Below are 22,587 nucleotides of genomic sequence, written 5' to 3' on the forward strand. Positions count from 1 at the left end.
ATGGTTTGAGAAGCCCAGCTGTCTGGGGGCGTGCAGAACTGGGCCTGGAAATGAGGAGCTGGGTGGAGTGAACCCTCACTGGGTTTGTGAGACCCTTGGATCTGCTCCTCCAAGCCTTCTTCTTCCTCTTTCTCTTCAGGGTCTTTCCTCCCAGCTCTGTGCTCTGCCAGCCACCTTTTAACCCACTCCCAAGGGGATCTTTTTGCTCTTCACTCACGTCCCTCAACTTCACTGTCTCAGCTCACTGCTTCCCTTCTCCCTCTGTCCCCACGACAGGCTGTCCCCTGCTCTCAGGCTGTGCCTTACTGTGTGTTGGGAAAATCCTCCCTCCCAGCGTGGTTAACTACATGTGTATTGTCATCTTTCTCACTCCCCTCCGATGTGGAGACTAGACCTGCTGTGGGAGAACTGAACCTACAAGAAGACGATTGGGAAGACCTGCTGTTGCAATGGTTGCAGAAGGACCTGCAAGGAATGGTGCCTGAGGCTGCACCTGTGAAGGAGTGAGGACACAGGGTGGCTCGGTGGGATGGCGACAGGGAAGCCCAGGGGCCTGTCTAGGGTATTTGGACATGTACCAAGCATTAGCCCCTGAATGTTGTGAATTTGAGGCATTCGTCCACCAAAGCCCCATGACAGCCCCACCAAAATCGGAAGGACCCACAGGAGCAGGGATGTACCTGTTCACCAAGTGTGGGAAACACTCTGGTACTCCAAGCCTCAGTCTCCCCTCCAAACCCCACGCAGAAAAGCCCTATGAGTGTGGGGACTGTGGCAAGGCTTTCAGCTGTAGCTCATCCCTGAAGGAGCAGCAACAAACCCACATTGGGGAGAAGCCGTTCTCTTGCACCATGTGCAGGAAGCAGTTCACCCTGCGGTCTTACCAGCAGAAGAGGTGGAGGGCAGTGCCTGTATATCAGTTCTGAATATATGTCCAAAGCCTCAGGTCCCAGGTGTTGATAATAATTGTTGTGTCCTGGAGCCAATACATTTGACAAAGGGGTTAGTGGAGCGGAAGACCTGGGACTGTGGAGGATAGCGGCCTGCAGTATCCATCTTGGCTGTGAATGTTCGTCAGTACACAAGAAAAGCATATACAGAGACAACCAGGTCCTGTGGGGAAATAGGAACAGCAGGGCCACTCCTCCTGTGGGGAGCACACCGCTTGGCCTCCCTCCCTGGTGGGGAGAGGGCACCGTTCCCCCTCCGGAGAGGCTTTTTATTGGTTTCGTTTGAATAAGAATTCAGGTAAAAGCTCATTACTCATTGCTAGGAAGTAAGGATCAAACAATAGACAACAAGGAAGTCTGAGGGCCTATTTTGAGTCAGGGTCAAAGAGCTGTAAGACTTTAAGGAACAAACTAACTTCCTCCTTGGACCCTTCTCATTCAACTAGAGCATTCTAAACAAAGCAGGTTTCACAGGAATTTACATGTTCTTTCTTAGGACTTATCACCCGGGGAATCCGCCCTTTCTAGCACAGGGTGGCACCACCCTGTCATTGTTTCAGGCTAAGGTGGAGCAAGGGAACTAAGGCAACCAAGAGATAAGGAGATTTTCTCCCAGACGATCAGGACTCAGGCTATGTCAAAGCCAAGGAGTGAGGGTCCATCACCCCCTTTTGCTGTAGCCCCCAAAGTCCTTTCTTGGGGGCCTCCCACGTGATTGTGCCTGTCTTAGATCATTCCCCCCTTGGGGAATCTTACCCGTCATTGGCTAACTGACCAAGCTTTGGGGTTCAGTTATGAATGAAGGAGCAGAAGCAGCACTCTTGCCAGGAAGATAAGCTTTTGTCTCCTTGCTGGCTTACAGTCCAAGGTCACTCTCTCAGCCTTAGCCTTGGCAGGGGTTACAGCTTCTGATACCAAGCAGGGCAGTTCCCAACATGGGACTATCTGACAAGGGTTAAATCCAATAGGGACAGAAGAATTCCTTTCAGGGGGAGGAGCCTGAGCATATTGACAGGCTGGTGGAAAGAGTGTTAGAAATATGAGAAAGACAATTCTATTAAGGCCTAGTTGTTGTGTTATTTATCTGGAACAGGTTTTTTGTCTCTTGAAGAGGACTTTGAGGTTCTCAATGGCCTCATAAGCATATGTCTCAGGCTGTGGTTCCTGTGGGGACTTACAAGACACAGGTTTAACGTGAGATAGGTGGACCTAGGGGCTATTCCTGTGAGCTTTGCTGTAGTTGGGGTGTCAGGTAGGACCTGAAGTGGACCCTTTCATCTGGGTCATAGTTGAGACATAGAATAGTGGTTCTTCTAGGTTTTTTAAATAGACTATGGCTCCTGGTTTGATTTGCATGTGTTGGACTTAAGTTTGTTTCTATATTTTGTAATGCCTTTTGTATTTTTTCTAAATTAATGGTGAAAGAGAATTTAGTGTATTACATGTTTATAGCCCAGGTCCTCTGTGGGGGGAATAGGTAAGTATGTCATTTACATATCTGATTACAGGCTATCCCCTCAGGCCCCTTAAGTCCTCTGCTGATGCTTGCCTCAGTAAATGAGGGCTGTCCCTAAACCCCTGAGGGACGTCAGCCCAGGTTAGTTGTGTCTTACGTCTCTGTGAGTCTGTCTATTTAAGTGTAAAGAGGTCCTGTCTGGTTTGGCTCAGTGGAATGAGCCACAGCCCATAGACCAAAGGGGTGCTGGTGTGACCCTCAGGGTTACAGGCCAGATCCCCACGTGAGGGCATGGGAGAGGCCACCGGTGGATTCTCTTGGACGCTGATGTTTCTCTCCCTTTCTCTTCCTCCCGACTCTCTCTAAATATAAATAAATACAATATTTGTAAAAGTAAAGAGAAAGTCCTAGTTGCAGGCTTTTCTGCAGGATTGTGAGGAGAGGGGTCTGGAGATGGAAGTAAGGACAGAGTAGGTGGCTCTAGTACTCAATAAGAAAATTGCCGTCCTATCTGCCACATCCACACATTCCCTAGGCTCTGGTCCAGTAGTGGTGACTTCTTCAGGTAGGATCATCTGGCACAGGAGCTTCGGTAGAGTTACTATTTGCAAGGTAGTCTCAGCCTCAGGCCCAGGGGCCCTTTGGCCCACAGGACACAGTGCCTGTGCACTTACTGCCTGAGGTGACTTGTCAAGTTTGTACATTACTTGGCCCGGTCCCTGTTTCTCAACATATAAAACACTTAGTCTCCTTGGTAGTGGGCCTGACAGGGCTCGTGGGATGTGACTGTCCTTCAAGGGCCGCTAGAATCTGGGCATGTTTGGCCTCCTTCCTTTTTCCTTCTCTTTAGACAATGCTGGGCAGGAACAGGCGGTTCCCCGGGGCAGGGCGGGGATCAGACCTAAGAAAGAATGCACAAAATCCTGTGAAAACTGCTTTGCTAAGAATGCCCTTCTCCTGAGCCCTGGCCTCTCTCTCCCAATCTGGGTTGTAGAAGAATGTATTGGCTGTGGCTAATATTTTATTTAAGGAGACTCCAGGTTTCTGGATAAGCTTCTAGAGTTTTGTTCTAATATTAGAGGCAGGCTGAGCTAGACTCTTGTCTATCGGTATGACCCACCTTCATATGACTGTAACTCTGGGTTAGTGTGCTTGATAATGAGTGGCTTATGTCTTTGGGCCTCAGGTTCCTCATCTTTGAAATGGGGTGAGTGGAAATAGCACCCACTTTGTAAGGTGTCAGAACGATTAAAACATAAACGTTTGTCGAGTGCCTTACATACCATAAGCTGCGACATGTGTTCACTCTTAACAGGTGTGCGTGTCCCTGTCTGCCTGTCTTCTAGTAGTGTGTCTCTGACCTGTCTGTGTCGTGGGTTGGGCCTCTACCTGCTCTCTCAGGGTGCCTTTCTCTTCTCCCCCTGCACACACCCTGCCCATCCTCGGGTCACCATGGGCACTGGAAGGATGACCACCCAGTTGCTGACCACGAAGGCCCTGATGAGTCATGTCACCCTCTCACACCTGCTTCCTAAGGATCAAGCTTCTGGGCAGGGATGACCCTCTTCCCCATAAACTCCCTTAGGACCCCCAATGCGGACTCCAGCTAGCGGTGTCCGTGGTGTTATGGGTGTGACAAACAAAATCACATGGACTGCAGAAGTCCTATGGAGAAAGGGACAGCATGGCCACTGTCTGAGTGAGAGAGCACCCCAACCCTTGCCTGGACAGGCTTTTATTGCTCTCTGGGAGCATGACTTCAAGGAAGGTCCTCATTCATCATTGTCAGGCTGTAAGGATCAAACAGTACATAACATTCAAAGAAGTATGAGGGCTTATTCTGACAGACCTAGGTAGGCCTAGGAGGAATGGAAAATCACCAAACAGGAAAACTGTAGCCTGGGATAATGCCTGCCCAGGAAACTGCCTGCCAACCCCACCCAGGGCAAACAGATGCCCGGCTAAGATTGGGGTCTGGGGTCTGCTGATCCGGCATAACAGGGTGCAGCTTTAACTTGAGCCTGACAAGATGTATCAAGAACAATGGTCAGCAGAAACGGCACCCAGCAACCAGCTCTGGCCAATCAGATTCTGACACCACAACCAGTTACCCTTCGCGGGTTTTTGTGCTTAAAAACCCTGCCCTAACAACAACCAAGTGAGTCCTAGCCTCCCTGGGTTGGCTCCACATTTCCCTCTTATTCCTGCTAATAAACCCTGCTCCTTAGCTCGCTGCGTCTGTTGGGTTTCTTGAATGACTCCCACCTAACATATTCTGAGTCAGGGTCAGTTAGCTAAAGGACCATAAAACTTTGGGAAAGAAATTCATTTCATGCTTGGACCCTTTATCAGAAAATTGAGGGCATTCTCAGCAAAGCAGGTTTCACAGGATTTTATGCATTCTTTCTTAGGCCTAATCTCCCCAGGGAACCGCCTGTTCCTGCCCAGCATTGTTTGAGGCTTAAGTCAGATGGGGGAAGAAGGCAGCCAAGAGATTAAGAGACTTCTTGCAGACAGAATGTGGACTCAAGCTATGTCAAAACCACAGGGTGAGGGTCCATCACCCCCTTTTTCTATAGCCCCCCAAGTTCTTCTCTGAGGACCACTTCGTGACCATGCCTGTCTTAGGTCATCCCTCCCTTGAGGAATCTAAACTGACATTGGCTAACCATTCATCAGCCCAGGGCCAAGGAGGCTGAAATAAAAGGCAGCAGAGGTGGTGCCCTTGTCAGGAAAATAAGCTTTGTCTCCTAAGTGGCTTATGGTCCCAAGGTCTTTTAATCAGCCTTAGCCTTGGGGGGTTATAGCTGCAGGGCGGTTCCCAACAGACCCTGGCCCCTGGCCCATTCTCCTGGGATTGTGTCCACCCTGAGTTGGGAGAGTACTGTCCTGACACTGGTGTTTTTCTACTGCTGGGGACAGGGTAACCCAGGAGTGACCCGTTCTTCACTAGGGGCTCACAGGAGGTATCAGTGGGCACCTGGGCAGTGGGGGCCTAAACACATTTGATGAAGTGTGGTAGATGCCCAGGCTGGGTGTGCTGGAGGAGGGACCTTCACATTGAGGGAGATAGCACTGAATGCCCAGGGGACTAGAGGGGGATGGGAGGAGGACGCCTGTGGTGAGGGACCCATGAATGTCCCTGGCTGTGGCCATAATGTTTTATGTTTTACTGCATGGCTATTTGTGGTATTTTTCTCTAAATTTCCTTCTATGGAAGAAATACTTTACAATAAAAAACATACAGATGTAGCTCAGCTGGTTAGAGGATTATGTTAATATGCCAAGGTCGTGGGTTTGATCCCTGGTCAGTGCATGTTCTAGAAGCAACCAATGAATTCATCAATAAGTGGAACCACATGTGCTTCTCTCTCCCAGATTAATATATATTTTATAGTATAAATATATATTTATATATACATTTGTATTATGTAAATAATTATAAATCATATATATATATATATAAAGTCTAAGGGTATAGCTCTTTTTTTAATGATCACCAGAGGATATGTTCATTGAGTTTTTAGGGAGAGAGGAAGAGAGAAAAAAACACATGTGAGAAACACCGATCAGCTGCCTCCCACACGCACCCCAACCTTGGATCAAACTCGCATCCTTTTGGTATATGGGACAACACTCCAACCAACTCTGCCACCCTGTCAGGGCTGGGCATAAATCTCCTGCATTTTGTATGGTTTTTCTTCTTTTTCTTTGTTTAAAATTATGTAAGGTGGACCAACTGTGTAAAGATTTTATATATATATTTTAGAGAGGGGGAGGGGAGGGAGAAACAGAGGGAGAGAAACATGATTGTGGGAGACAAACATCGATGGGTTGCCTCTTCCACACTCCTGACTGAGGGTCCGGTCGCAGCCCAGACATGTGCCCTGACTGGAATCAAACAGGAGACCTAGTGGTTCACAGCCTGGCACTCAGTCCACTGAGCCACACCAGTCAGGGCTTTTTATGATTTCTTCTTTGGCAGTTCCTTGCAGAGGAACTTTGGGGTGGGTATTTTTAAGGACTTTCATAAGTCTTCAGAGTTATTGGTTGAGACAGTTTATTCTCCCTCCAGTGTGCATCAGGGGCTGCCAGTATTTAATATAGGTGCTGATTCTGCTCATTGCATATAAAAAACAGGTGCCATAAACTATCCTTGTGGCAGGTGAAAACTGATGTCATGTGATGTCTTCCTGAGTAGCATCATTTATGGTATTAGTGAGGCTTGTTTTGTAGAAAATGTTTATTCACCATTTGGGCAGGAGGGCAAATTATATATATAATACTTTGTTGGTCCTCAGAGTCTTAGAATTCTTGAAGGTTTTTATTTTTTTTAAGAATTTATTTTTAGAGATAAGGGAATGGAGGGAGCAAGCGGGAGAGAAACATCGATGGGCTGGAGCCTCTCATTTGAGCCCCATTTGGGGACCACTTCCTCAACCTTTGGTTGTATAGACAATGTTCCAATCAGCTGAGCCACCCAGTCAGGGCTAGACATTTATTATCAGTGGAATCACACAACATGTGGTTTTTGTATCTGGCTAGTTTCCCTGATCATCATGTTTTCGATGTTCCTCTATGTTGTAGCAGATGTCCTTTTTCATGGCTGTATACTATTTCACCATACAGGTAGACCCTGTGTATTCATATTTATCAGGTGATGTACATTTGGGCTGTTTGCACTTTTTGATTGTTATTAGTAATGCTACTGTGAACATTCATGTACAGTTTTTTGTCTGAGCTTCTCATTTCTCTTGGGTGTAGGAGCAGAAATTAATGGGTCTTTCATTAATAATATGTTTAACCATTGAAGGAACAATTGTTTTCCAACGCAGCTGCACCATGATGTCTCCACTGTTACCTTATCTGTGATGGTTGCCTTGGTTTCCTCCTTCACCAACATTCATTAGGATTTCCTGACAGTTGTCATTTTGTGTTACTGGGATTTAGGGGTTCAATTTTTTTGTATTTATGTTTTCGAGTGAGGGGAAGGGAAGGAGAAAGAGAGGAAGAGAAGAAACATCCATGAGCAAGAGGGACATCAATTGGTTGCCCCCAAATGGGGACCAGCCTTGAACCCCAGGCATTTGCCCTGACTGGAAATTAAACTGGTGACCCTTTGGGTGTGCAGGCCAGCATTCAATCCACTGAGGCACACCAGCCAGGGCTAAAGTATGTGTTTCATTTTGTTTTGTTTTGTTTTGTTTTAGGTGGTGACGTTGCATTTTATTTTAGATGGTCTGGACCTGCTGCTTCTGCAGCAGAGCAGTTTTGTGAAACAATAAATAGTACCCGCCCCAACCAACCCCCCCCCTCCACCCCCGCAGCTTCGAGCTTCTCCTCCCTCTCCTCCTCTTCCTTTTTTTAAAAATCGACACCAGGAATCATTAGCCTCAAGAATAAATAAGGGCAATCTTTGTCACTTGATGCCATAGAAATATCAGGAAAGGTCCTGATATAGCGAAATGACAGCATCATTAGCCTCACCCCAGGGACTTGTTAGAAATGCACAATGTTCAGCCCCACCCCAGCAGGGCCGAGGAGGAAACTCAGGGTGGGGGTGGGGAAGTCTATGTTGGGGGAGGGGCCCAGCACGGGGCGTTTTCAGGAGCCCTCCCTCCCATTCCCGCGCCCTGGGGTGGGAGAACTTCCGTGCTGGGCACAGCAGAAGCCAGGTCTTCCTTTTAATGCCCAATGTGAGTCGGTAGAGGGGGGGCGTCTGGTGAATCCAGGGACCTGCAGTGTCGAGCCCCAGGTCCTAAAGTATTTTTTTTTTAAAAAGAAAGTATTGCCCTGGCTGTGTGGAGCAGGTGATTGGAGCGCTGTCCTGTCCACCAAAAGGTTGAGGGTTCGATCCCCAGGTCAGGGCATGTTCGGGAAGCAGTTGATTGATGTTTCTCTCACACTGATGTTTCATTCTCTCCCTTATTTTCAGTAAGCATATACTCAAATCAGTAAGCATATATTCAGTATAGAAAATATATATGAAATGTCCAATTAATCAAACGATAAGAGTAGTAGTTGTCATTTCTGAGATTTCCCATAGCCACACCACACTGTGGAATCACACACGCATGACCTCATAACAGATAGAAAGGGGGAAATTGTTACTAGGAGGTCCATTGTGCAAACAGGCTCAGAAAGGTTAAGACAGTTGTCCGTGGAAACACAGCCAAGAGGGCGGGGGCAGAGCCAGGATTCCATTGCAGGCTCTTGAGCCCAAACTTTTCACCACTGACCACCCCTGTACTGTTCCCTCATCACATAGTGGTGGCTGCAAGACAGAGGAGGCCAAGGTGAGCCCAGAGTTCCTGGTGGGCACTAGGAGCACAGAGGGACTGGCCCGCAGGTGAGGCCTCCTCTCAGGGAGGGTGAGCCATGGTTCATGGTGCCGGACAGATAATGTAACTCTGCTCTGGCCTCAGACTTGCTGTAACAAAGCACCAGAGACACAGAGGCTTGAACAATGGAAATCTATTTTCTCAAGTTCTGGGGCCTGGAAGTTGGAGACGAAAGTATTGGCAGGGCGATGCCCTCTCTGGAAGCTTCAAGGAAGGGTCTTCCCAGCATCTCTCCCAGCTTCTGCAGCTACTGTGGCTTGTGGCACTGTAACTCCCACCCTCACGTGGCGTGTTATTGTGTGTGTGCCCCTTCACCCAGTTTTCTCCTGTTTATAAGGACATCAGTCCTGCTCTTTTATGGGCCACCAGTCTCCAGTGTGACCTCATCCTATCTCTTTCTGTGTTGACCCTGTTTCCAAATCAGGTCCCATCCTGAGGTGCTGGGGGTTAGCACTTCAACGCAGGAGCTCAACACAAAACTGAACTGGTAACATGACTTAGACTAAAACCTGGCTCACATGAACCACCTAGTGAGTGACAGGTTTCATGGTGATGACATTGTTGTCATCATGTCATCTTGTCACCTACCACATGCTCAGCCATGTTCATTTCATGCACAGGTTCATGGTGTCTACAACCTCAGTGCTTCGTCTGCCATTTAAGCCTCAGGACTTGACCCACCTGCCCTCACATCAAATGACTCCCATGGACCCAACCACAGACTGCACCTTTCAGCTTCCTGGACATCCCCAGGAGCTGCTGTTGCTCAGGCACCTGTCAAAATGGTAATGACCAGATTGCAGTTCCATTACGGGGGTTTCTGTCTGAACCATGAGAGGTGACATCTCATTTTGGTTTTAATTTCCAGCTCTCTCATGAGTACTGATGTTGAGTATTTTTTATCAGTCTATGGGCCATATGTATATCCTCTTTGGAGAAGTGTTCCTTCAGGTACTTTGCTCTTTGTTTAATTACATTGCTTGTCTTCCTAGGAACCAGCCCCTAGTTTATTTGCCCATCTGAGGACCATCCAGTGTACTAGGCACCAAGGATACTGAGGGGTCAGGCTCTTCAGAGCTCTGCACCTTGTAGACACCACATCAGGTGCACCTTGTGTGCCTTCCCGATCCTTTCAGCCCTTATGGCCTGCATCTCCTGGCCTCTGTAAAAAGGGCCCTGCAGTGAATGGTGTGCACTTCCTCTTATAGGGGTCAGTGGCTTTCAGGGATGTGATCCTGGACTTCACCCAGGAAGAGTGGCAGCAGCTGAATGAAGCCTGCACAGAAGGACCTGTACAGGGACGTGATGTGGAGACCTACTGGAACCTGGTCTCGCTGGGTAAGGGGGCAGCTTCACTGTGTTATTCATCACCTGCCTGGCACATCAGGATGACTCAGGAATAGGAAAGATGGACAGATCAATCATGTATCTCTTGCACATTGATGTTTCTCTCCATCTCTCTGTCCCTCCTTCCCTCTCTCTAAAAATAAACAAATAAAATCTTTAAAAAACCACTTGTTATCTCTTAAAAAAAAACAGAAAAAAAAAGCCAATACCTGATATACGAAGACCTTATCAGATTCCTCTGATAAGCAGGAATCTAAAGAGATGAAAGTCTTCAGGTGACAACGAGTCACTCAACAAGTATTTGAGTGCCTAACTCTGGGCCAGGCACCAAGAGTCCAGCTGTGAGGGACCGTAACCCCTTGTGTCACGGAGCCCCTGCTGACTATGTCTGAGTGAGATCAATGACGATGAGGTAGAAAGTGAAGGGAGGGGCTGTTTCAGCTCTGGCAGTCGGGCGGCCTTCTCTCAGAAGGGGACTTTGAGGCACAGACTCAGTCAGCAAAGAGAGGATAGCCGTATAGATATCAGCAGACAGGACAGTGTCCTCTCAACCAGGGCTCAGGGGAACCATGTTGGAAATGTGGAAACATTGGCATCACCCTAGGATTTGTCCTTAGGTTGGCTACATACATTTGATCCTTCTGGGTAAGAAATGGTGAGGAAGAGCTGCAGATACCAGTGTTGGCAGGGGTCTGAGATACAGCATTAAATGAAAAAATAAACAATCGACAACAGTATCTAGTGTGCACTTTCATTTGTGTTTTTATTTTATCTTTTTGAAGTAATACAACTTCAGTGAAACTTATTACATGGTAGCATAAAAAAGCATAAGAGTGGCAGGACACTATGACAAATAGAAAGCTTACATTTTCAAGATTATTTTGCCTTTAAGCTGGCATTTTATTTTTTGGTGTGCAAAAGCACTTGCAATATATTCCCCCTTAAAAAAAAAATACCTCATGTGAACATATGGTTATTGACTTTACAGAGAGGGACAGAGGGATCCTTGTGAGTAACAACAATCAGTTGCCTCCCACGTGAACCAGGCCAGGGGCGGAACCTTGAAACAAAGAAATCTGCTCAGATCACTGGAGAGCAGTAGGGAGGGGCCTTAGGCAGCACTTGTCCAGGGAATTTTAAGCAGTTTGGGAAGGGATTGGCTGAGAAGCTGAATGCCTCCAGAGATCCTGGGAAGAAAAAGAGAGCTCTCTGGCTCCTGAGTGGGTTCTCTGTCCAGCTCAGGCTGGTGCTCAGGCTTTTCTTCCTCGAGGATGCCAGGATGAGCATCCTGCAGCTGAAGGATCTTCCCAACCGACAGTATTTCAGTGAGAAGGAACGCTGGGCACAGCCTAGGATTGGGCTGACCTGGCTGAGGGCGGCAGCGTTATTCTTTGGGTATTCTAGAGGGAACAGGCTCTGGGGTAGAAGGCTGCCACTCCTCCAGAATTGTATGGCTTTTGTGTATTATGTTGTTTTAGTTTGTAAACTTACCCTATAGAAACTAACAGGGAAACTCCAGTGTTAAGAGGTTAGCTTTAATTGATAGGCTTAAGTATTTATGGTTTGACTGGAGAGGCCTAAGTGACTCATTCTTGTGAATCGATTGTCCCTGCACCTGCACCAGATCAGCCACACCTGCATGGATCCTTGCTGGTGTGGCTGGTGCAGCATTGTCTTCATCAGGAACTTCTCGCTCACCCTCCACTGGAGGACCCTCATGGGAGAGAAATCCTATGAGAATAGTAAGTGGGCAAAAAGTTCATCAAGAACTTCAACCTAATGCAACACCAAAGGAGAATGCATGTGAACCAGGGAAGGAGAACCTGGAACTTTGGAATCCACACTCGGTAGGCGTGTCCTGAGTCCAGGTGCCAGGGCCAGAAAGGACACTGGAGTTCACAGGTTGGACTCAAGTGCCACCCAGACGTGTCAAAGGAATATGGCTGCTGGGGACAGGCCACACTGTGCACACCAGCAGCTTTTGTAGCATTGGCAGTGCTGCATGAAACATAAGCCTCCCCTACAGTTCTAGTATTTGGGAATGTGGCCAGGGGGGTCTGTGGCTGCAGACCCAGATCGAGTAAACTGTTGTAGGAGCTTGGACAACACAGTCAGTGTCTCTGGTCTCCACCTCCTGGATAGTAAAGTGGAGGAGAGGAAGGAGAAAGGAAGAGGGGGAGGGGGCTCCATGAGGACATTGTCACTTCGTCACATGTGCCTGGATCTAGTCCAGAGGTCAGGTTGTCACATCTGTGGGTGTCCTCATTTACCCCACACCCAGACCCAGACCCTAGTTTCCCTGCAACAGTACAAGGTGCCAGGTAGTTTATGAGGGTAAGAAAATTTTGTTTTAACAATTAGAAGTAACAAAAACTGCATCAGATGCCATAGTTTCTGGCCCAGCGGAGGGAACAACAGATCCCCTGCCCAAGGCGTGGTCTCCTGGCTGAGTCTTACCCAACAGGGATTCCTCAGCTGGCAGACCATGGGCTGCATCCAGACAACAGATAGACTTGATTCAGCTCACTCAGTTTATTTTCAGTGTAATGAGTTGTTCACGTTAAGTCATTGGAATATTTTACATTTACCAGCACCACGCTTTATTCATTTAACCCTTCAGGAAATAATCACAGACTATCTGGTTGCCCTGGCTGGTGTGGTTCAGTGGGTTGAACGTCAGTCAGCAAACCGAAAGATCTCCGGTTTGATTCTTGGTCAGGACACATGTTTGGGTTGTGGGCCAGGTTAGCTGTGGCCAGGTGGCTCACTTAGATGGAGCATGGTCCCTTGCACCAAAAGGTTGTGGATCACAATGAATGGATTTTTCTCTCACAGCTATATCTCTCTCTTCCTTTCTCTCTAAAATCAATTAGGTATCTTTTAGTCTACCTTGAAATTAGAGCATCCTCTCCTTGAGACAGACACCCTGTCCCACACAAGAGGACTGCTGGAGGAAGTGAGTACTACACTGAGTAGGCGCAGTGCTGTGAAGATGATTGGATAGGGGGAAAGCCCTCCTATCCTCTACTCTTACCTGATTGGGGTGGGACCAGAGCAAGACCAGCACGTGGACCACAAGGTCAGAAAGGCCACAGTGGAGAGGTGCTGGACCGAAAACAAGCCTATCAGTCTCGCCTAGGAGAAGTCATTGGTCACTTGGCGGGGGCAGAGTAGACCGCATCCTCCCCAGCAGCGGGAATTTGCCAAGTTCATTAGGCGTTCAGACCATCCCACACCTGAAACTGATATAAATGCAGGTGAAGGAATAGCTGTTCTCTGGCACACCTGACTAAGATACTACTCTGTTATTTGGCAGCACTTTATGGCCCTGGAAGAGACCTGGCTAATATTAGGGCCTGCAGGCTCCAGGAGGGAGCCTGAAAGCAGACACAGCCACGGACAAGCTGAGCTGCCTGGGTGACTGACTGCTCAGCGGCAGCTGCGGTTCCCACAAAATGGTACTTTGAAGCAGGAGCTCTGGACTAGGCCTTCTGTTTGGTTGGGCTGAGGGTGGCTGGGGTTTTCTCGGTTTTTCGGAGGGGATGGGCCTCGAGACGAGTATCTGCCATTCTCCCTGACCCTGCATTTGGGTGAAAAACCTCTTCCTCACCAGCCTCTGCCTCTAGAGCTTTCCTATTGGGGGCAAGAAGCAGCAGAACCCCTACTTTGCTTCTGTAATAGTAACACGCCCTGAGCGGGAGTTGGCACTTACTGCAGCAGAGTTGATACTTCTTCCTTTGTTTGGGATCATTAGCTTTCTGGCGTCTCTGCACGCTTTATAGATTTCCTGCAAGTCAGCACGCCCATGTGGACCCTGGGCTGGTGAACGGACATCTGAGGGGCCAGAGCGTCTTTTTCCACCTTTTCGGAAATGTCTCTCTCCCTCCCTCCTGTTCAGGGGCTCAGAGACGTGCCCCCTGAGTGCTGTAATGTACCCCTCTTTCATACCTGCTCCTCCCTGGCCCCAGTCCTTCACTGTGGTTTTTTCCGGCTCTCTGCTCCACTTCCTTTTCTTGGCCCTGATGCCCCAGATCCCTCATGAACCCACCTCTTTCACCCTGTGCCACTGGGCCTTCTCAGGCCATGGACTGTGGCTTAGGCTCAGGTCCTCTCTGCAGCGCACCCTCTGAGGGGAGCCTGGTGAAGACCTGACGGCGGGGCACAGGATTCTGGGAAGTGAAATAGGCCTGTGCACTGAGGCGCAGTGAAATCTGGCAGGGGTACCTAGTGGATGCCTGTCAGTTTCCTGAGGTGACCGCGTGGTGAGTCTGTGCAGAGCAGGCCGGTGCATGAGGAGACTGGGTGCGGATGCTGATGTGGTTGCGTGGGTGAAGGTGAGGCCTATGGCTGTGTGTGTGTGTGTGTGTGTTGGGCTGAGACTTCCCAGTCGATTGAGTGTGTCTCTGTGTTTGTCAGTGCATGTGTGTGCAAGGCCACCTGTGTCACACTTTTGTGTGTGTGTGTGTGTGTGTGTGTGTGTGCACACATCGGCTGCAGATCTTTGTCTCTCTGGGGTACTTCTGTGCCGTTGTCTGTGTGGGTGTCTACCTTCGTTTCCATCCGCAGTGTCTCAGTGTGTGGGTGCCATCCAGGTGTCCACCTGTCTCTGGTCTCTTCCTGTGCACCTGTCTGTGTGTCTGGTGTGAGTGTGTCAGTGCGTGTGGGGGTTCTCCTCTCCTGTCTGAGCCTTCTCGTCTGTGTACACCTGCACCTCTGTCTCTGGGCATGGCTGACAAGTGTGAGTGGGTGCATCAGGGGTGCCCTCCCGAGAGTGTGGGAAAAACTCTCCTGGACAGGTGGGCCTGGCAGAGCTGCCTGCCTGCAGGCGCCCAAGCCCATCTCCTTCCCATGCTCAGAGCTTCCCCTGGCCCTGAGAGGGCAAAATGTGTGTGGTAGCCAGGTGTCGGGTCAAGAAAGAGGGTCAGACACCTTACCCCATGCTGACCTGAGTGGGTTTGTTCAGGGAGTGTGTGTTGGGTGCTCAGGGTATAGTTCTGGGCATTTTACAGGCTTCCTGGTGAATCTGAGGTAGGGACCCTCACCATCCCCATTTGGCAGATGGGAAAACTGAGATTCAGAGACTTTAAGTGAATCACCCAACTCCACACCCAGGCATCTGGGTACCAGATCCCTGACACTATTACCCGCACACTGAGAAATCTTTGTTACCTCTTAGAAACAATGTATGGCAGGAAATGTCAGAAAACTTGGACAGAGGAGTGTTGGGAACTGCCCTGCCTGGTTTTTGGAGCTGTAACCCCCCCATGGCTAAGGCTGAGTGAGTGACCTCTGAACCATAAGCCACTAAGGAGACAAAGCTTATCTCCCTGGCAGGAGCTGAGCACTGTTTCTACTCCTTTTTCCATAACTGGCCCCCAATGCTTGATCAGTTAGCCAATGATGGGTAAGATTCCCTAAGGGGGGAATGACCTAAGGCATGAGCACATGAAGGCCCCAGGGAAGGACTTGGGGTGTTATGGAGAAAGGGGGTGATGAACCCTTGCCCCTCAGCTTTGACAAAGCTTAAGTCCTCATTCTGCTTGCGAGAAGCCTTATAATTTCTTGGCTATCTTGCCTCCTCTGCCTGACTTAAGCCTGAAATAATGACAGAGGGCAGTACAGCCCTGTGCTGGAAAGGGTAGGCTCCCCGGGTGACCAGGTCTGAGAAAGAATATATAAAATCCTGTGAAACCTGCTTTGCTAAGAATGCTCTTAATTAAATGATAAAGGCCTGGGAAGGAAATGAGTTTGTTTCAGAATAGGTCCTCAGAATTCTCTGTATGTTATCTGTTGTTTGATCCTTACTGCCTGACAATGATTAATGAACTTTACCTGTATTCCTGTGCAAATTAAAAGCTAATAAAAACCAGTGAAGGCAAGGATGGGTCACTCTCCTCTTGAGAGAGTTGCCAGGCCCCTCCGAGGTGCCCTCCCCTTGAGAGGGTAGTTGTGCTGTCCTTTTTCCTCCAGAGGACTCAGTAATCTGTGTGAATTTATCTCATGTCTCATCCATAACGCCGTGTGGGCCAGTGTCCGAGTCAGATGAAGAGGAGCAGGAGCAGCTGCCATGCATGGATCTGCAGCCACATATCACTAGGGCCACTCTGGGTTCAGAGATCAACAGCCCCATGCACCTGCTGTTTCCAGGACCACTTTTCCTTCATGGCCTCCTTTTAAATAAAGTAAAATTGCAGTAGTGATTGCATTGCTGTAAAGACAAAAATACTCCAGGCTGGATTTGATTCCCATTTTCTCACATAATATTAAAAGAAATGATGTTATTTTAAAGGGCATCTACTGCTGTCAGCCATCCTGGGCCCACTGTGTCTCCTGTGTAAGTCAGACCCAAGGGTGAGTGGGCATAGGGTCCTGTCCCTCCCTCCATGTGGGGGGGTTCCACCCACAGGGGCTCCACCCACAGGACCCCTCCCCCCCCATGATCTGCTTGGGAGGGGAAAGGTGGCTGATCTCTCCAAGGAGAAGGGCCAGAAGCCTGTTCCTCAATGGGCTTTTATTGGGTTCATTCACACAGGAATTCAGGTAAAGCTCATTAATCTCTGCCAGGAAGTAAGGATCAAACAAGGAACAAACTTACTTCTTGTTTGGACCCTTATCATTTCATTGAGAGCATTCTAAACAAAGCAGGTTTCACAGGATTTTACATATTCTCTCTTAAGCCTGATTGCCTGGGAACCTGCCCTTTCCAGCACAGTGCGGCACCACCCTGTCATTGTTTCAGGCTTAGGTGGAGCAGGGGAAGTAAGGCAGCTGAGATTAGATTTTCTCACAGACAATGAGGACTCAGGCTATGTCAAAGCCAAGGGGCGAGGGTCCATCACCCCCTTTTGCTGTAGCCCCCAAAGTCCTTCCTTGGGGGCCTCTCACATGATCGTGCCTGTCTTAGATCATTCCCCCCTTGGGGGATCTTACCTGTCATTAGCTAACTGATCAAGCATTGGGGCCAGGCAGGGTGAAGTAAAAGGAGCAGAAGCTGTATTCCTGCCAGGGAGATAAGCTTTTGTCTCCTTGGTGGCTTATAGTCCAAGCTTGCTCCCTCAGCCTTAGTGGGGTTACAGCTTTTGAAACCAGGCAGGGCGGTTCCCAACACCTCCAGGCTATGGGACTGGCTCTGTGTTCATGCATGTATGTTGCGGGAGTGTCAGTGTATGGGTGTGAGCTGTGCACCAAGCACATGGACCCTGATGCACTCAGCCTAACCCTAATCCTACTCTCATCTTCTTGGGCACATAGCTTATCTTTTGGGGCCTTGGTTTTCTCATCTGTGAAATGGGTCAGTGAAAATAGCCCCTACATTGCAGGATGTCAGGAAGATGAACTTGGGTCCTTAGTTGAGGACCTTGGATGCCATAGGTCCCCTGCTTGCATTTGGAATTAATGTGTGTGACTGTCCTCATCTGCCTGTCTTCTAGTGGGTGTGTCCATCATATCTGCATTGCGAGTCAGGCCTTCACCTGATTTCACACTGTGCCTTTTTCTTTTTCTCCCTGTGTACAGTCTACCCGTGCTTGGGTCACCATGGGCACTGGAAGGATGGCTACCCAGCCACCCAGCTGCCCCCCAAGAAGGCCCTGGTGAGTCATGTCACATTTTGGCTCCTCCTTCTTTAGGGTCATGCTTCTGGGCAGGGATGAGCCTTGGGCCCCACAAACCCTGTCAGGGCCCAGGCCTCTCTGCCCATCTCCTGGGGCATTGTCCACCCTGAGTTGAGAGGGTACTGTTCTGACCTTGGCATTTTTCAACTGAAAGGGACGGAATGGCTCGGGAGTGAGCTGTCCTACCATGAGGGATCTCAGGAGACACTTGTGGACATTAGGGAAGTGGCAGCTTCAACATATTCAAGGAAGTGTGACAGAGGCCTCTGGCAGGAAATGCTGGGTGAGGCACCTTCAGAAGTAGATACGGAACACTAAATGCCCTGGGGACTAGAGGAGGATGCATGTGGAGAGGGAGTGGTGAATGTTCTTGGCTGTCATGATGTTTTAGTGGGTGTCCATTTGTGGTATTTTTCTCTAAAGTTTTTTCTATAGAAGAAAAACTTTACAGTAAGAAATGTACAGATATAGCTCAGTTGCTTAGAGGTTCATTTTGATGCAACCAGGGTTGGATTGCTGGTCAGGGTACTTTTGAGAAGCAACCGATGAATTAATCAATAAGTGGAACAACATCTCTTTCCTTCTGTCTGTCAAATCAGTAAATTTACACACACACACACACACACACATGCACACATATATCTGGGGGTAAATCTTTAATCAACAGAGGATATGTTCATTGACTAAATTGCAGTCCCATTATGAGGCTTCCATCTGACAGGTGTGAGGTGATATCTCATTGTGGGTTTAATTTACAGCTCTCTGATGATTAGTGATGTTGAGCATTTTTTCATGTCTGTGGGCCATCCATATGTCCACTTTGGAGAAATGTCTATTCAGGCCCCTTACCCATTGAATAAGTGGATTGTTTCTGTTGGTGAGCAGCTCCTACTTTATTTATCCATCCAAGGACCATCCAGTGTACTTAGACACCAAGGACACTGAGTGGTCAGGCCCTTCAGAGCTCTGTACCATGTTGACGCTATGTCAGACACATACCGTGTCTCTTCCCTGATCCTCTCAGCCCTTCTAGCCATGTGTTCTGACCTCTGTGAGGTGGTGAGTGGTGTGTGCTTCTTCTTATAGGAGTCATTGGCATTCAGGGATGTGATTGTGGACTTCACTGAGGATGAGTGGCAAAAGCTGAAGCCTGCACAAAAGAACATGTACAGAGAGGTGATGATGGAGAACTACTGGAACCTGGTCTCACTGGGTAAGGGGGCAGCTTTGCCATGTTACTCACCACCTGCCTCTCACTTGAGGACAGCACAGAAATACAAAAGGTGGACAGATCTGACATAGAGGATGTTCAAATACTTGAAGCTAAAAATTTGGCGCAGTGGGGAAGAGTATTTACTACATGTATAACATTCAGAGGATTATAAATATATAAAAATCTCCTTGGAATAAAGGAGGAAAAGATCATATGAGTAATAGAGAAGTGGATCCAGCTTATGAGCATGCAACTCACAGATGCAGAAATGCATGGTGTTACACTTTAAAAAGATTTTTAAACCCTACTAATAATCAAGGGATACCAACTGATTTACAGAAATATAATTCTGGCCCATGAGGTACACAGGTATGTAAAAAATAGTAACCCTGTCTAAGTTTTGCTCAGTGGTTTGGAACATTTTCCTGACTCCAAATGTTGTCAGTTTGATTCCCTGTCAGGTTACGTATCCAGGTTGTGAGTTTGATCCCAGGTGGCACATATCCAGGAGACAACCAATCGATATTTCTCTATCGAATGAATGTTTCTCTCTTTCTCTTTCTTTTCTCCCTTCCCACCCCCTTCTTCCCTCTCTAAGAATATCCTCAGGTGTGGTATGTAAAAAATAAAAAAAGAGTGGTGTCTTCCTGAAATATGAGGGTTCAGTGAAAGGGACTCCTCATTTTAGATGCATGAAGTTGTGACAGCTCTTTTGGAAGACAGTTTGCTGTTATCAATCAAATCCTAATTATTCAATTTGTGGAATATATCCTTTAAAATTTTCCTATAAGTGGGCAGAGTTTTTAAAGGAAGAAAAATCCAGAGAAATGCCCTAGATGTCCACCTACAAGACTGACTGAACAAATGAGGGTGTAGAAACATGGTGGAAATCACAAAGCTCTTCAAAGATAGGCACTCTTTGAAGTCACGACACAGAGAGATGTCCCTGAATAATACTGTTCAGTAAAACCATAACTTTCACAATTAGTGTACAATCCCATTCCTTTAACAGATTTTCTGGCATCTTAACTGGCCTACAATTAACTGCATGTAGTTAAAGTAAATGGTTTGATGCATTTTCATATTTGTATTCACCCCAGAAATGCTCATGATGCAGATACATCCATTAGCCCAAATAGTTTATATTTCCTTTCACCCACCCTCCATCCCGTACAACCACTGTCGTATAGTTTGCCTATTCTAGAATTTTATACATATGGAATCATTGCTCGTACTCTCTCTCTTTTTTTTAAAGCTTTTATTTATTTATTTTTAGAGAAAGGGAAAGGGAGAGAGAAAGAGAGGGAGAGAAACATCAGTGTGTGGTTGCCTCTTCTGTGCCTCCAGCTGGACACCTGGCTCACAGCCTAGGCATGTTTCCTGACAGGGAATGGAACTGGTGAAACTTTGGTATGCAAGCAGCACTCAATCCACTGACTCATAGCATCCAGGCCTCTTTTTTTTTTTTAAATCTGAGTTTTTACCCTTGGCATCTTTTCTTTGAGATTCACCCATGTCACTCGTATGTATGACTAGTTCCCTTCTTTTTTTCCTTATGTTTCTTTTTAAGTCCTTACCCAAGGATATTTTGATTAATTTGAAAGAGAGAGAAGGTGAGAAATTTCAATCAGTTGCCTCCTATACAGGGTCACACTGGGAATTGAACCCTCAGCCTTTTGGTGCCTGTGACGACACTCCAACCAATTGAGTCAACTTGCCAGGGAAAAGCTCACTTTTTGCTATAGCTGAGTAATATTCTACTTCATGGATAGAACATCATGGGTTTATCCATTCACATGATGATAACCATTTATATTGTTTCCAGAGCAGGATGTCTTTCTGTAGACACATGATGTCCTTTCTATTGAAAATGGTTGGTCATACATAGGTGTATATTTAACTTTTTCAGAAACTGCCAAACTTTTCTCCAAAGTAGTTGCCTCATTTTTCATTTCCCCCAGCAAGTCCCAGTATTACATTGCTCTGTGTGCTTATCAGAACTAAACATGCCTACAAATTGTGCTTCTTCTTCCCTGTACCTTTTCCCCCTATTCTTCCCCTCCCCTTCCCCACTGAAAACCCTCCATGTGATGTCCATTTCTCTGATTCTGTTCCTGTTCCAGTTGTTTGCTTTGTTTTTGTTTTCATTGTTTTTCATCTTTTTTAAGGTTCAGTTGTTGATAGTTGTGAGTTTGTTGTCATTTTACTGTTCATAGTTTTTGATCTTCTATTTCTCAGATAAGTCTCTAACATTTCATATAATAAGGGCTTGGTGATGATTAACTCCTTTAACTTGACCTTATCTGGGAAGCACTTTATCTGCCCTTCCATTCTAAGTGATAGCTTTGCTGGATAGAGTAATCTTGCATGTAGGTCCTTGCCTTTCATGACTTCAAATACTTCTTTCCAGCTCCTTCTTGTCTGTAAGGTTTCTTTTGAGAGATCAGCTGACAGTCTTATGGGCACTCCTTTGTAGGTAACTCTCTCCCCTTGCTGCTTTTAAGATTCTCTCTTTATCTTTAATCTTGGGTAACTTAATGATGATGTGCCTTGGTGTGTTCCTCTTTGGGTCCAAGTTCTTTGGGACTCTCTAGACTTCCTGGAAGTCTATTTCCTTTACCAGATTGGGGAAGTTTTCTTTTAGTATTTGTTCAAATAAGTTTTCAATTTCTTGCTCTTGTTGTTCTCCTTCTGGTGCCCCTATGATTAGGATATTGGAACGTTTAAAGTTGTCCCAGAGGTTCCTAAGCCTCTCCTCATTTTTTGAATTCTTCTCTCTTCATTCTATTCCAGTTGGATGTTTATTTCTTTCTTTTGTTCCAAATTGTTGCTTTGAGTCCCAGTTTCTTTCCTGTCACTGTTGATTCCCTGAATATTTTGCTTTATTTCACTTTGGGTAGCCTTCATTTGTTCCTTCATTTTGCAACCAAGCTCAATCAGTTCTGTGAGCATCTTGATTACCAGGGTTTTGAACTCTCTATCAGATATGTTGGTGATCTCCTCCTCACTTAGCTCTTTCTCTGGAGCTTTGCTCTGTTCTTTCATTTGGGCCATATTTCTTTGTCTTGGAACACCTGTTATGTTGTAAGAGGGCAGGGCCTTAGGTATTCACCAGGGCAATCCTCTTTGCTGCCTTGCCTTGCTGTCTGTGGGGGAGGGGTCAGAGAGGGAACAAGCAGCTTGCTTGATTGCTCTAGCCCCACTTTCCAACAACTCTTGTGTGAGACTGGGAGTTTCTCCCACTGTGGCACCCCCCACCATAGTTTATGACTAGCTTTGAGTTTAAGTTTCCCATTCAGCCAGCCTGCCTCGCTTACGCAGTCTGCTGCCTCACCCCGGGTCTTTTCAGCCAGCCCTGCTGGCGCAGTCCACCACCTTGCTGTGGGACCTCTCAGCCAGCCTTGCCCACACAGTCTGCTTCCTTGCCATGGGTCTCCTCTGCCCGCCTGGCTGCCTGTCTCCTTCCTACAGGTGTGGTTGAATGTTTCCTTAACTCCTTTGTTGTCAGAGTTCCATGCAGTTTGATTTTCTGGCACTTCTGGTGGTTTATTGTTTTTAGATTGGTTGTTATCCTCCTCATGGTTGTGTGAGGAAGTCAGGGTTTCTACCTACACCTGTATCTTGGCTTGGCTGGAACTCTATTCCTATATTCTGGTTCCTATTTCTG

At 47.4% G+C, this 22,587-nt stretch overlaps 3 protein-coding genes across 3 annotated transcripts in view; all 3 read left to right on the forward strand.

Annotated features, from left to right (window-relative positions):
• The first annotated feature begins 10,023 nt into the window (after window positions 1–10,023).
• The window catches only part of LOC114510883 (zinc finger protein 420-like), a 297,564-nt gene continuing 285,000 nt past the window's right edge, over window positions 10,024–22,587 (forward strand). Inside the window, exon 1 of the mRNA XM_036013538.1 lies at window positions 10,024–10,085. Coding sequence (XP_035869431.1) covers window positions 10,053–10,085 — 33 coding nt within the window. The 5' untranslated portion in view covers window positions 10,024–10,052. The remainder of the gene's footprint in view (window positions 10,086–22,587) is intronic.
• The window catches only part of LOC118497790 (zinc finger protein OZF-like), a 139,314-nt gene continuing 126,761 nt past the window's right edge, over window positions 10,035–22,587 (forward strand). The window contains exon 1 of the mRNA XM_036013451.1: window positions 10,035–10,085. The gene's annotated coding sequence lies outside the window, so the exon portion shown is untranslated. The remainder of the gene's footprint in view (window positions 10,086–22,587) is intronic.
• Window positions 10,038–22,587, forward strand: part of LOC118497792 (zinc finger protein OZF-like) — a 169,689-nt gene continuing 157,139 nt past the window's right edge. Inside the window, exon 1 of the mRNA XM_036013460.1 lies at window positions 10,038–10,085. The gene's annotated coding sequence lies outside the window, so the exon portion shown is untranslated. The remainder of the gene's footprint in view (window positions 10,086–22,587) is intronic.

The sequence above is a fragment of the Phyllostomus discolor genome, chromosome 12 (genome assembly GCF_004126475.2).
Source record: "Phyllostomus discolor isolate MPI-MPIP mPhyDis1 chromosome 12, mPhyDis1.pri.v3, whole genome shotgun sequence".
In the NCBI taxonomy this organism is placed as follows: Eukaryota; Metazoa; Chordata; class Mammalia; order Chiroptera; family Phyllostomidae; genus Phyllostomus; species Phyllostomus discolor.